Consider the following 12,785-nt stretch of genomic DNA (forward strand, 5'->3'; position numbering starts at 1 on the left):
TGAGTTACTTCACTTAGAATAATAGTCTCCAGTCTCATCCAGGTCATTGCAAATACCAGCATGATATTTTAAATGGCAATGGATTTGAAAAGACAGTTCTCCAAAGATACAGATGGCAAATAAGCACATGAAATGATACTCAACATTAGTAGTCATTAAGGTAACGTGCATTAAAACCATAATAGTATGCACAATACACATCCATCAGAAAGGCAAAAAAAATTTTTTTAATACCCAGAAGTCCATAGTGTATGTGACAATATAGAGCAAGTGGAGCTCTTGTTTACTGCTGATGGGAATGGATAATGGTACAAATACTTTGAAAAACAATTTAGCAGTTTCTTAATAAGAGGATATGCAGAGGTATCAGGAGACTTTAGCAGGTGATGGATATGTTAACTATCTCCATTACGGTGATGATTTCACAAGTGTGTACGTATGTCAAAACTTACCAAATTCTACATCATATACATGTGCCCTTTATCAAATATCAACTATATATCACTAAAGCTACTGATAGCAGGGCCACACATCTAAGACAGTGGCTGGGACACAAACAGAAAGAAGAGTATGAAATGATGCTGCAGACAGCTGGAAAACTGAGATCTTTAACCTTATAGCAATGAGAGTAATAGCTAGGTTTCAAGCAAAAAGTCCTTTCAAGCAAAAGGACAGCATGATCAGATCTGAATTTTAAAAAATATATAATTATGGTTGCCTAATAGACCATGATTTAGGAAGGTGGGATAATAAGGAAAACAGTTCAGAAGTTATTGCAGTATTCTAGGTAGTGGACAATGGTAACCTGACCTTGAGGAAAGGCACAGGAGAGAAGCAGAGTCCTTCACATGAAGTACAGTGGAATTATCACAGCTCTTGGGCTGAGAGTGCATAATATACAATCATTCTTACTCTATTTTGACATAAGACATCCTTCTGAGATGAACATCACTATAACACCTAAGCACTCTATAGAGCAGTGCTAAGCAAAGTGTGCACACATTAATACAGGATACATAAAAAGACCTTCTATTTATGTAATGGTAATGGTCCTACCTTTACAATCCACGCCAAGTTCTTCAATGAGCAATATAAACTTTTTGTAATTAGAGTAAGGCAGCTCAAAAACTCTGAGGCTATTTCAGATGACCAAGTTAAGTCATCAAAGCCATCCACAGAATGGATTTGGTTTCTGACCTATGAAATAAATAACAACATATCAAAAATTTCCACAAATAATTAGAGCATGTACTAAATGTAAATAAGTGGTAATCACCCATCTTTTGATATGATCAAAAATGTAGGTACAAGAACTGATTTTTGATTAAAGGATACCCTTATCAATAACTACTACTTTGCTCAACTTTTGTTTTAGGTTCAGGGGGCATCATGTGCTGGCTTGTTAGTGGATAAATTGCACATCACTGAGACTTGGTGTAAGAATAATCCCATCACCCAGTTAGTGAGAACAGTATCTGACGATTAGTCTTGCAACCCATGACACCATCCCCGCTTTCCCTCTCCCCTGCGTGTCTTGATCCCATCTTTGTGTCCATCTGTATTCAATGTTGAGCTCCCAGTTATAAATGAGAACGTGTGGCATTTGGTTTTCTGTTCCTGCATTAGTAGGCTTAGGATAATGGCCTCCAGCTGAATCCATGTGGCTGAAAAGGACAGGATTTCATTCTTTTTATGGCTATGTGGTATTCCATGCTGCCTATGTACCACATTTTCTTTATCCAGACAACTGTTGATGGGCATCTTGGTTGATCCCATGTCTGTGCTATTGTGAATAGTGCTGTGATTAACATATGAGTGCAAGCGTCTTTTTGGCAGAAGGATTTTGAGGTTGGGTAGTGTTATGTCTCTGGCTTTGTTCCGTTCACTTAAGTTTGCCTGGACAATTCAGGCTTTTTGGTACCATTTGAATTTTAGAATAATCTTTTCTTATTTTGTGAAAAATGACGTTGGGGCCAAGCATGGTGGCTCATGTCTGTAGTCCCAGCACTTTGGGAGGCTGAGGCAGGTGGATCGCTTGAACTCAGGAGTTTGAGACCAGCCTGGGCAACACGGTGAAACCATGTCTCCACAAAAGATGTAAAAATTAGCATAGTGCCATGCGCCTGTATTTCCAGCTACTTGGCAGGCTGAGGTGGGAGGATGGCTTGAGGGCCGGGAGGTGGAGGTTGCAGTGAGCTGAGATCACACTATTGCACTCCAGCCTGGGTGACAGAGTGGGACCCTGTTTCAAAATAAAATAAAATAAACATGACATTGATAGTTTGATAGGAATTGCATTGAATCCATAGACTGCTTTTTAACAATATTGAATCTTCCTATCCATGAGCATGGATCATTATTCCATCTGTTTGTGTCATCCCTAATTTCCTTCAGTATTATTTTGTAATTTTTATTTTAGAGATTTCACCTCCTTGGTTAGCTGTATTCCTAGGTATTTGATTCTTTCTGTGGCTATTGTAAATGGCAAGTATTCTTGATTTGGCTCTCAGATATTTATTGGTGTATAAAAATGGTATTAATTTTTGTACACTAATTTTGTACCCTGCAATGTTACTGAGGTCATTTATCAGATTTAGGAGACTTTTAGCAGATTTTTTGGGGTTTTCTAGGTATAGATTTATATCATCCGCAAAAAAAAAAAAAAAAAAAAAAAGATAGTTTGACCTCCTCTCTTCATATGTAAATACCTTTTATTTCTTTCTCTTGTCTCATTGTTCTGGCTGGGACTTCCAGTATCATGTTGTATAGGAGTAGTAAGTGTGAGCATCCTTGTCTTGTTCCAGCTCTCAAGGGGAATGCTCCCAACTTTTGCCCATTCAATATAATATTGGCCATGGGTTTACCATAGATGGTTCTCATTATTTTGAGGTGTGTTCTTTTGATGAGTTCTTTGCTGAGGGCTTTTACCATGAAGAGATCTTGAATTTTATCTAAAGCCTTTTCTGAATCTATTGAGATGCTCATGTGGTTTTTACTTTTAATTTTGTTTATGTGTTTAATCAAATTTATTGGTTTCCCATTGAATCAACCTTGCATCCCAGGAATAAAGCCTGCACATTCCTGGTGTATTAACTTTTTGATGTGTTGCTGGATTCAGTTTGCTTATATTTTGTTTAGGATCTTTGCATCCATGTTATTCAGGAATATTGGCCTAAAGTTTTCTTTTTTTGTCATCTGCCTGGCAGGTTTTTGGTATCAGAATGACACTGGCTTCATAGAATGAGTTTGGGAGGAGTCCCTCCTGCTCAATTTTTGGGAATAGTTTCAGTAGGAGTGGTACTAGTTTTTCTTTGTATATCTGGTAGAATTCAGCCATGAATCCACCTGATCTTCAGCTTTATTTTTCATTGGTAAACTTTTTATTACTGATTTCGTTTTGGAATTCATTCGTGGTCTGTCTAGGGTTTCAATTTCTACCCGGTTCAGCTTTGGGAGGCTGTATGTTTCTAGAAATGTTTACCTTTTTTTGTGGTTTTCGTGTTTGTGTGCACAGAGGTGCACACAATAATCTCTGAGGATTTTTTGTATTTCTGTAGAGTCAGCGGTTATGTCACCTTTGTCATTTCTGATTGCAGTTATTTGGATCTTCTCTCTTTTTTTCCTTATCAACCTAGCTAACAGTCTATTAATCTTGTTTATTCTTGCAAAAAACTACCTACCAGTTTTGTTAATCTTTTATATGGATTTTTGCATCTCAAATTCATTTAATTCAGCTCTGATTTGGGATATTTCTTTTATTCAGGTAGCTTTGTGGTTGGTTTGCTCTTGTTTTTCTAATTCCTCAGGTGCGATATTGGTTCTTTATTTCAAAATTTTCTAACTACATATGTAGACAGTAAGCACTATAAACTTTCCTATTTACATTGCTTTAGCTGTGTCCCAAAGATCTGCTATGTTGTGTCTCTATTTTCATTATTTTCATAGAATTTTTTTATTTCTGTCTTCACTCTTTATCCAAAAGTCATTCAGAAGCAGGTTATTTAACTTCCATGTAATTGTATGGTTTTGATACATCTTCTTGGTATTGAATTCTATTTTCATTGAGCTGTCACCTGAGAGTGTGGTTAGTATGATTTTGCTTTTTTGAATCTGCTGAGACTTGCTTTATGGCCACGCATGTGGTTGATCTTAGAGTATGTGCCATGTGCAGATAAGAAGGATGTATTAATATATTATATTTTTGTTGGGTGAAGTTTTCTGTAGCAGTCTATTAGGTACAATTGGCCACATGTCGAGTCTGATCTAACACTGTGCAGGGTTGACCTCTCCCACTATAATTGTGTGGTTGTCTAAATCTCTTTGTACGTCTCTACGAACTTATACATCTTCATGCTCCAGGTTGGGTGAGAGTATTTATTTAGGATAGTTAACTCTTCTTGTTGGATTGAGTCCTTTATAATTATATAATTCCCTTCTTTGTCATTTCTGATTGTTGTTGGTTTAAAGTCTGTTTTATCTTATGTAAGAATAGCAACCCCAGCCCTTTGTTTTGTTTTCTGTTCAACCAATAGGTCTTTCTCCATCCTTTTCCTTTGGGCCAATGGGTGTTATTACTTATGAGATGAGTCTCTTGTAGACAGTTGGGACTTGCTTCTTTATCCAATTTGCCACCGTGTGTTTTTTCAGTAGAGCATTTAGACCATTTATATTCGAGGTTTGTATTTCAAACGAAAAGGATTTAATTTCTCCCTTGCTTACAAAGCTTACTTTAGTGGGACACGAAATTCTTGGTTGGAATTTCTTTTCTTTAAGAATGTTCAAAATAGGCCCCCAATCCCTTCCGGCTTGTAAAGTTTCTGCTGAAAGGTCTGCTTTTAGCCTGTTGGGGTTCCTTTCACAGTAACCTGCCCCTGTTCTAGTCTAGCTGTCTGTAAGATTTTCTCTTCTGTGCTGCCCTTGGAGAACCAAATGACTATGTGTCTTGGGGATGGTCATCTGGTGTAACATCTGACAGGGGTTCTGTGAATTTCTTGAATGTGTGTTTTCACCTCTCTGGTGAGACTGGGGAAATTTTTGTGGGCAATATCTTAAAATATGTTCTCCAAATTGGGTGTACTCTCTTCTAATCTTTCGAGATTGCTACTGAGTCATTGTTTTGTTCTCTTTACACAATCCCATATTTCTCAGAGGTTTGATCATTAAACATTTTGTTTTATATTTTTGTCCGCATGTTTTGCCTTGATGGAGCACTCTTCAATGTCAGAGATTCTTTCCTCAGCTTGGCCTATTCTACTGTTAATGCTTCCAATTGTATTTTGAAATTCCTGTAGGGAATTTTTTACTCCCAGAAGTGGAGTTGGGTTCTTTCTTAAAATAGTTATGTCATCTTTCAACTTGGATTGTTTTACAGCTTTACTTGGATTGGGTTTCAACCTTCTCTTATTTCCTGATGAGTTCCTTGCCATACAAACATTGAATCCTGTTTTGAATATTTCAGCCATCTCCATCTGGTTAAGCAGCATTGCCAGGGAGCTAGTGTGATCATTTGGGGGTAAGAAGACACTGGCTTTTAGAGCTGCCAGAGTTCTTGTGCTGGTTCTTTCTCATCTGTGAAGGCTGATATCCTTTCTTCCTTTTAAGCTGCTGTCCTTTGGCTTTATAATTTCATGTTTGAGGGTTTGACTGTGGTGCAATGTAGGTATAGATGAGTGGCTTCATTTCTGGATGCGTTCAGAGGGCCAAAGCTCAGCTCCACACTCCTGTGCTGAGTGCTCTAACCCTAGGTGGTTGCAACTGGGCCTGTGGCTTTGTTCTCTGGTCTCTTGTGGTTGACCACTGGATGGCCTGGGGGAACCAAGGTGCTCCCAGACCACTGGCAAGAGAACTCCATTGGGTGCTAGGGATGATAGGGCTCTGGTGGGGCAATGGAGGGCCGTGAATAGAAGCACTCCAGAGGGGCTGCTGGGGGCGGAAATGCTTTGGAGGGTAGGTGGGGATTCCTTGGGCAGCAGTGCCTTCAAGGGGTGGCTGGCTGCTGTTTCTAATTACTTTTTCAAAGTAAATGTCTTTACAATCACAGATTCTCTGTTTTTCACTTTACCTCTTATAATGTATTTTTTAACAATCATATTCACGATAACATATTTTTTAACAATACCTTGTCCTTCTCGTTAGATGTTTTCTTTGTAAGCCTAAAACAACAAACAGTTCATATCAGGCAAACAACAAATATGTAAAATACAAAGAATATCTAAAATATTGTCTTGTGTATAAAATCTCTGTATTTGTATTTCTCCTATTCTTAAAGTTTACAGGTAATTTTTTTTTCTTCTTTTGAGACACAGTCTTGCTCTGTCACCCAGGCTGGAGTGCAGTGGTGCGATCTCGGCTCACTGCAACCTCCGCCTCTGGGTTCAAGCGATTCTCCTGCCTCAGCCTTCCAAATAGTTGGGATTACAGGCGCCCGCCACCACACCTGGCTAATTTTTGTATTTGTAGTAGAGACGGGGTTTCACCATGTTGGTCAGGCTGGTCTTTACTCCTGACCTCGTGATCCACCTGCTTCGGCCTCCCAAAGTGCTGGGATTACAGGTGTGAGCCACTGCACCCAGCCTACAGGTAATTTTTTTACGGGGAATGGAAAATACAATTATTTTATACAAGGGAGATTAAACTACAAACAGACAAAGCAATATTAAGGGACAAAGAAAATATACTACTAATTAATAATACAACCAAAAATTAAATTTAGAGTAAGCTTTCTGACAGCCACAGCAAAAGGAAAAACAGGTTACTTGCATTATTTGATAAAAGATATATGCCATTTTTTGTTATTGTCATTTTTGATGAAAACAAGCTATTTGGAAAATATTACTTATGTTCTTATATGAGAGAAACTCCCCTTAAATGATATTACTTAGCTTTTTCAGGCCTTACTAAGCAGTTTGGATGCTTTCTTCTAAGCAATGTACATCTTCTAAAAATGTACTTTAATTCTCACGGCAACTATGTGAGGTAGGTAACATATCAGCTATTTTATGAAGGAAGAAATCAGGGACAGAAAACTCATGTAATTTTCCCTAGCCCATACAGCTGGTCGGTAGCAGACCCAGCATTCAAACCCAGGAATTCTGGCTCTAAAACATGTGTTTCACAACATGCCATGAACTCAATATTTATTTTCAGCTGTTTTTAAGTGATATGATAGCACATTAATCCAGACTTTCATTCTATTTCTGGCCAAAACTATAAGTAATATTTTCTGAATCTTGCAATTAAAAAAAATACTAAGAACTTATACCTAGGCAATTTTAGAAACCTACTTTCAATGAACGAATAATTCAATTTTTCCTAAAGATCCATCAACAGGCATTCATTCATCTATTCAACCGTTTATTCCTGCATCCAACTAATGCTTCTTGAGCACACAATACGTGTCAGTTGGTCCAGGAAAATAGGGTTGTTATACTTGAAAACTGTATAATCTAAGAGTAATAATCCTTGATAGATCATCAGTAGCTTGCTTTTCTATTGTACATAAACAAAATCATCCTCTTCTCCCCAGAAGCCAAACAGCTATAGAGTTGACATATCTGATATTTTTGAGTACCTCACCAAATCATAGCTATTTATGATGCTACTGTCAAAGGCATTGTAATATATACAATCATCAAGAATTATGTAAATACTATTTAGTATGACCTAATGTTTGTACATTTATTATTACATTACTTTAAAAAATCTATCTACAATAGTTTAACTTTTCGGTCATCATTTTTATGTTCAATTTCATTAGAATATTCCATTTCCAACTCAATTCTGAAGGAACAACCTCTTACCATAAAATTATATATGAATAGCAGGAGGGAAAAGAATTAGTTTACTATAAATCTTTAAATAACACTGTATCAAGCTTTCTAACGCTTAGACATGCAAACCAAATTAAATCTCATAAGCATGCCCTTCTCTACCGGATCAATTACAAAAGAATACAAACATACTCTAAAAACTTCTATGTTAAAATAAAAGAAGAAAATACCCTTGAATCCCATATTTTTCTTCACTTATTACCCATTTCTTTATTGCCTTTCTCAGACAATGTTCTCTCTAGAGATGTCTACTGTCATCCACTAGACTCAAGGTTCCATGGTGACCATTTATTGAAACTGCTCCTTGTCAAACCCACTCATCCTTATCTTAATCAATCTTTCAGCAGCATTGCTACTGTTGAGTATTCTGTAGCTTTGAAATATTTCACTGTTCTATTTTCAGAAAAAGTAATCACTGCTAACGTTCCTTTACAGAGAAATAAAGAACTTGTCAATTTTACCTTCTTTCTTCCCCATCTATTTCAGTTAAACTGCTCTCATCAGTCACTTGCAGCAGATCAAGAGTTATTAAATCAGCCTTCTTAAATACTAGTGAAGTCACAGATTCTGTTGTGGTCCATTCTTCATGTTCATTTTTCTTTACTTTCTTCATATGCAAGGCAGGGACACTACTTCAAAAAATTCATTAAAAGGATAATGTTGTCTTTTTTATTTTATTTTATTTTATTATACTTTAAGTTTTAGGGTACATGTGCACAATGTGCAGGTTTGTTACATATGTACACATGTGCCATGTTGGTGTGCTGCACCCATTAACTCATCATTTAGCATTAGGTATATCTCCAAATGCTATCCCTCCTCCCTCCCCCGACCCCACAACAGTCCCCAGTGTGTGATGTTCCCCTTCCTGTGTCCATGTGTTCTCATTGTTCAATTCCCATCTATGAGTGAGAACATGCGGTGTTTGGTTTTTTGTCCTTGCGATAGTTTGCTGAGAATGATGGTTTCCAGTTTCATCCATGTCCCTACAAAGGACATGAACTCATCATTTTTTATGGCTGCATAGTATTCCATGGTGTATATGTGCCACATTTTCTTCATCCAGTCTATCGTTGTTGGACATTTGGGTTGGTTCCAAGTCTTTGCTATTGTGAATAGTGCTGCAATAAACATACGTGTGCATGTGTCTTTATAGCAACATGATTTATAATCCTTTGGGTATATGCCTAGTAATGGGATGGCTGAGTCAAATGGTATTTCTAGTTCTAGATCCCTGAGGAATTGCCACACTGACTTCCACAATGGTTGAACTAGTTTACAGTCCCACCAACAGTGTAAAAGTGTTCCTATTTCTCCACATCCTCTCCAGCACCTGTTGTTTCCTGACTTTTTAATGATCGCCATTCTAACTGGTGTGAGATGGTATCTCATTGTGGTTTTGATTTGCATTTCTCTGATGGCCAGTGATGATGAGCATTTTTTCATGTGTTTTTTTGGCTGCATAAATGTCTTCTTTTGAGAAGTGTCTGTTCATATCAAAAAGGATAATGTTTTCTAATAATTCTACAGACAAAAAATAATAAACCCAATTTTTATAAAACTGCAACTCTTTTCCATCTCAATTCATTTACTAATACAAAAACCTGTTATGAAGTACCAACAAAATACAAGGAAATGTATATTCTCTGCCTCAAAAGACAGGTAAATACACAATTATAATACAATGCAACATGTAAGAGCTGATAAATGAAAAGTTATTTCTGAGCACAAAGAAGGCTTTACAGAAGCAGTAAAATATAAGGGAAGCACATGAGGAAAAAAGTACATGAAAATCATCCTACTTAGAGATCAGGATGTGAGCACAAAGACTGGGTACATGGCATCTAGGTGATTCTTAGGAACCTGAAGAGAAAGTGTAAAATAGAAAGAAGCAAAAAAAAAAAAAAAACAAAGAGGCTTTTCTGTAAAGTTTTAATGAGCAGAAAGCATCTGGTTAAAGTCACCTTCCACTTAGGAAAGGACTGACTGGTAGCCATGGCAACAAGTGGCTACCCAGAACCAGTTTTAAATCTACTCAGTCAATGACCACTGGCCTCATCCACCAACCAATCAATGTCAGCTGCTTGCTTTTGATAGAGAAACAATCAGAGACAAACTCACTCCAATCAGTGAGCCTGGAAATGCCAACCAATCCACAACAATCTCACTCTGATAACCATGCTGCTCCAGATGATATCAACCCATTTATTCCTTTAAAACTCAGCCAATTCTTCAACTCCACTCTTCCCAAAACCCTATGTAAGATCAGCAGCTGCTCCATCAGAAGAGACTGTGCTTGACCAGCACATCTCTCCTACTATAGGTGGAAATGAATTCCAACCTTGCCTCTTTTTTTTCAATCACTGAAGGCTTCTAACGCTTTAGGAAAATGTTTTCAACTCAATTACATCTACCACCCCTATATTTTATTTTGCTTAATAAAATACAAATGAAGTTTGCAATTCCTTTGATCCACAGTACCGTAGTTAAAACTATCATAATTACCAGAAAAAGAATAATTTGTGAATAACCACAATATTGGGCTTTTCTCCCTAGATGGAAAGAGCCAACAGAATCCAAAATATGCATATAACTTCCAGATAAAATTGTCAAAATGAACCCATATCAAATTGGTTTTTAAGTAAGAATCCATTTAATGTCTAAATCAATATACCCAGGGTAAACTCCATTCACTCATTTAATAAATACTTATTAAGTTGATACATACTATCTGCTAGGCACTTTTCTAGGCACTGAGGGTACAGCAATAAATAGGAATCCCACTCAAGAGTGAAGTAAACACACGATAACAAATATAATCGATAGGCAAAATATATAGTATCCTAGAGGAGAAAAACTAAAGCAGGAAATGAAAGGTTTATGGGTTGGGGAGGAGGGCTGGTGGAAATAGTAGAATGACCAGAAAGGGTCTTGCTGAGAATGTGGCTGTTAGGCAAAGACCTGAAGGAATGGGAGGGGCAAGCCAGGAGGATATCTGAGGGAAAACCATCCCAGATAGAGTGAACTGCCAAGTACAGAGGTAAGTCTGGAGTGCTTCAGGAACAGCGAGAAGTTCAGTATGGTTGGAACGGAGCAAAAGGAATAGAAAAATAGATGTTTAAGTTGGAGAGCTAACAGGTCAGGTCACACATTGCCTTTTAGATACTAGAACATTGGCATATATTCTGAGAGAAATGAGAGGCAATTAGGTTTTGAGCAGAGGAGTGCCATATATAACATGTTTTAACAGGTCCTCTGGGCTAAGAATAAATAAACAGAGAACTAAGAAAAAGAAACAAGATCAACTGGCTTCCTGTAGGATCTAGTCTGTTACACTCATCGAGACAGAACATGGTAGTGGCTTGAACATGGAAGATGGAAGGAAGACTGGCTTTTGGATATATTTTGAAGATAGGCTTCATAAGATGTGCTGACAGATTAGATGTCAGGTATCAGAGACAGAGAAAGAGAGAGGGAGATGAATCAAGGGTGACACCAAGGCTTATTGGCAGAGCAACTGGATGAGTTGCCATGTACCCAAGTAGGAAAGACTACCTGTGGGGAAGGTACGAAGAAGAGCATCAGAAGCCCGATTTTGGACCTGACAAGTTTGCAATACTCAATAGGTGACCAAAGAGAGGCGTAAAGGAAGCAGTTTGATATTCACGTCTGAAATTAAGGAGAGAGACCTGGGCTGGAGATACACATTTGGACATCATTCTCAATACACAGGGTAGTAACAGTCATGAGAAAGAAGACTGAGGACTGAGTGGTGGGACATGTCAATGTGTGAAAGGTAGGGGATGAGGAGAAGCAAGCCAAACAGACTGTGATGGATGGACTAGAAAGGCAGGAGAAGCCAGGTGAGGGAGCGAGATCCTGAAAACCAAGAGAGGGAAGTGCTGAGGAGCAGAGAGTTAGAGAGTTCTCTGTTGAGTCAGGCGTTGCCGATAGGTTGAGTAAAACGAGGTCTCAGAAATTAAGGCTGGATTTATTAAAGTGAAAATCAGTGGTAACCTTGAGAAAAACAATTTTGGAGGAGTGATGGGAGGGCAAATTACTGGAGTGACTTTTAGAGTGAATGGAAAGGAAATGTGAGCCCCTTGAGTAAGGCAGTTCTCTCAAGGTCATCATACCTAAGTGGCATGATCATGAACCATCTAATTTTCTTGTGGTTTAGCTGCATTTTTCGAATCTTATATGAGTATACAGTCTAACACTTTGAAGATCTTTTAAATTAAATACATATGGCATTTAAAAAATACAAAACCAAGGTATTATAAGTTTATAAAATTACAGAACTAAAAAGACTACCTGAACATTTCTAGATTATGGAAGCTGATCATCATTTTGCTCATATTCATAAATAAATATCACAGAAAGACTAAAAGTTTCATGGGCAGTATTTTGTGCTTGATAAAAGCCATTCAACTCTAGGATATTTTATCCTCATCAAATATACAGAGTAATGACTCATATTAAAATACTGAGTTCCACAACAGGAATAAAAGGGGATCAATGAAGGAAACAATCTTATTATAGAAACTAAATTTTTGTAAATTATATAATATGAAGTCCTTAACGTGTATGTATTCACACAAGTCTTGGCTTCCTGTAGGATCTAGTCCCAGCACTGAAGGTGTCAGGTGAAAGGAATGACATATTTGAAATTTTGACACACTACTAAATTACCATTCAAGAAGAATTTACCAATTTCATTTACCCACAGCGTATGAGAATCCCTTTTTCCTCACATTTGTCAACACTGGTTATCATTTTTTAATAAAATATTGATACAATTGAAAAAATGGTACCTCTTTTTTTCTGCATTTTTATGGTCAACAGGCAAGGCTGAATATCCCTTGTAAAAGTGTAAAATTTGTCAATCATGAATATTTGCCCAAATTTGGATTACTTTTATAGTACAGTAGAAATGATCTACTGTTAAATATTGCT

General features: G+C 37.4%; 1 protein-coding gene across 4 annotated transcripts in view; it reads right to left on the reverse strand.

The window, feature by feature from the left end:
* LOC467214 (uncharacterized) overlaps positions 1-12,785 on the reverse strand; it is an 82,587-nt gene that overhangs the window by 46,167 nt on the left and 23,635 nt on the right. For 3 of the 4 annotated variants that reach the window (XM_063792401.1, XM_054664828.2, XM_063792400.1), the window contains exons 9-11: positions 8,291-8,461; positions 6,119-6,152; positions 1,057-1,197 (exon numbers count right to left, since the gene is read on the reverse strand). In XM_063792401.1, coding sequence (XP_063648471.1) covers positions 1,057-1,197; positions 6,119-6,152; positions 8,291-8,461 — 346 coding nt within the window. The remainder of the gene's footprint in view (positions 1-1,056; positions 1,198-6,118; positions 6,153-8,290; positions 8,462-12,785) is intronic. The other variant, XM_054664829.2, reaches the window with a different exon arrangement.

The sequence above is a fragment of the Pan troglodytes genome, chromosome 14 (assembly GCF_028858775.2).
Source record: "Pan troglodytes isolate AG18354 chromosome 14, NHGRI_mPanTro3-v2.0_pri, whole genome shotgun sequence".
In the NCBI taxonomy this organism is placed as follows: domain Eukaryota; kingdom Metazoa; phylum Chordata; class Mammalia; order Primates; family Hominidae; genus Pan; species Pan troglodytes.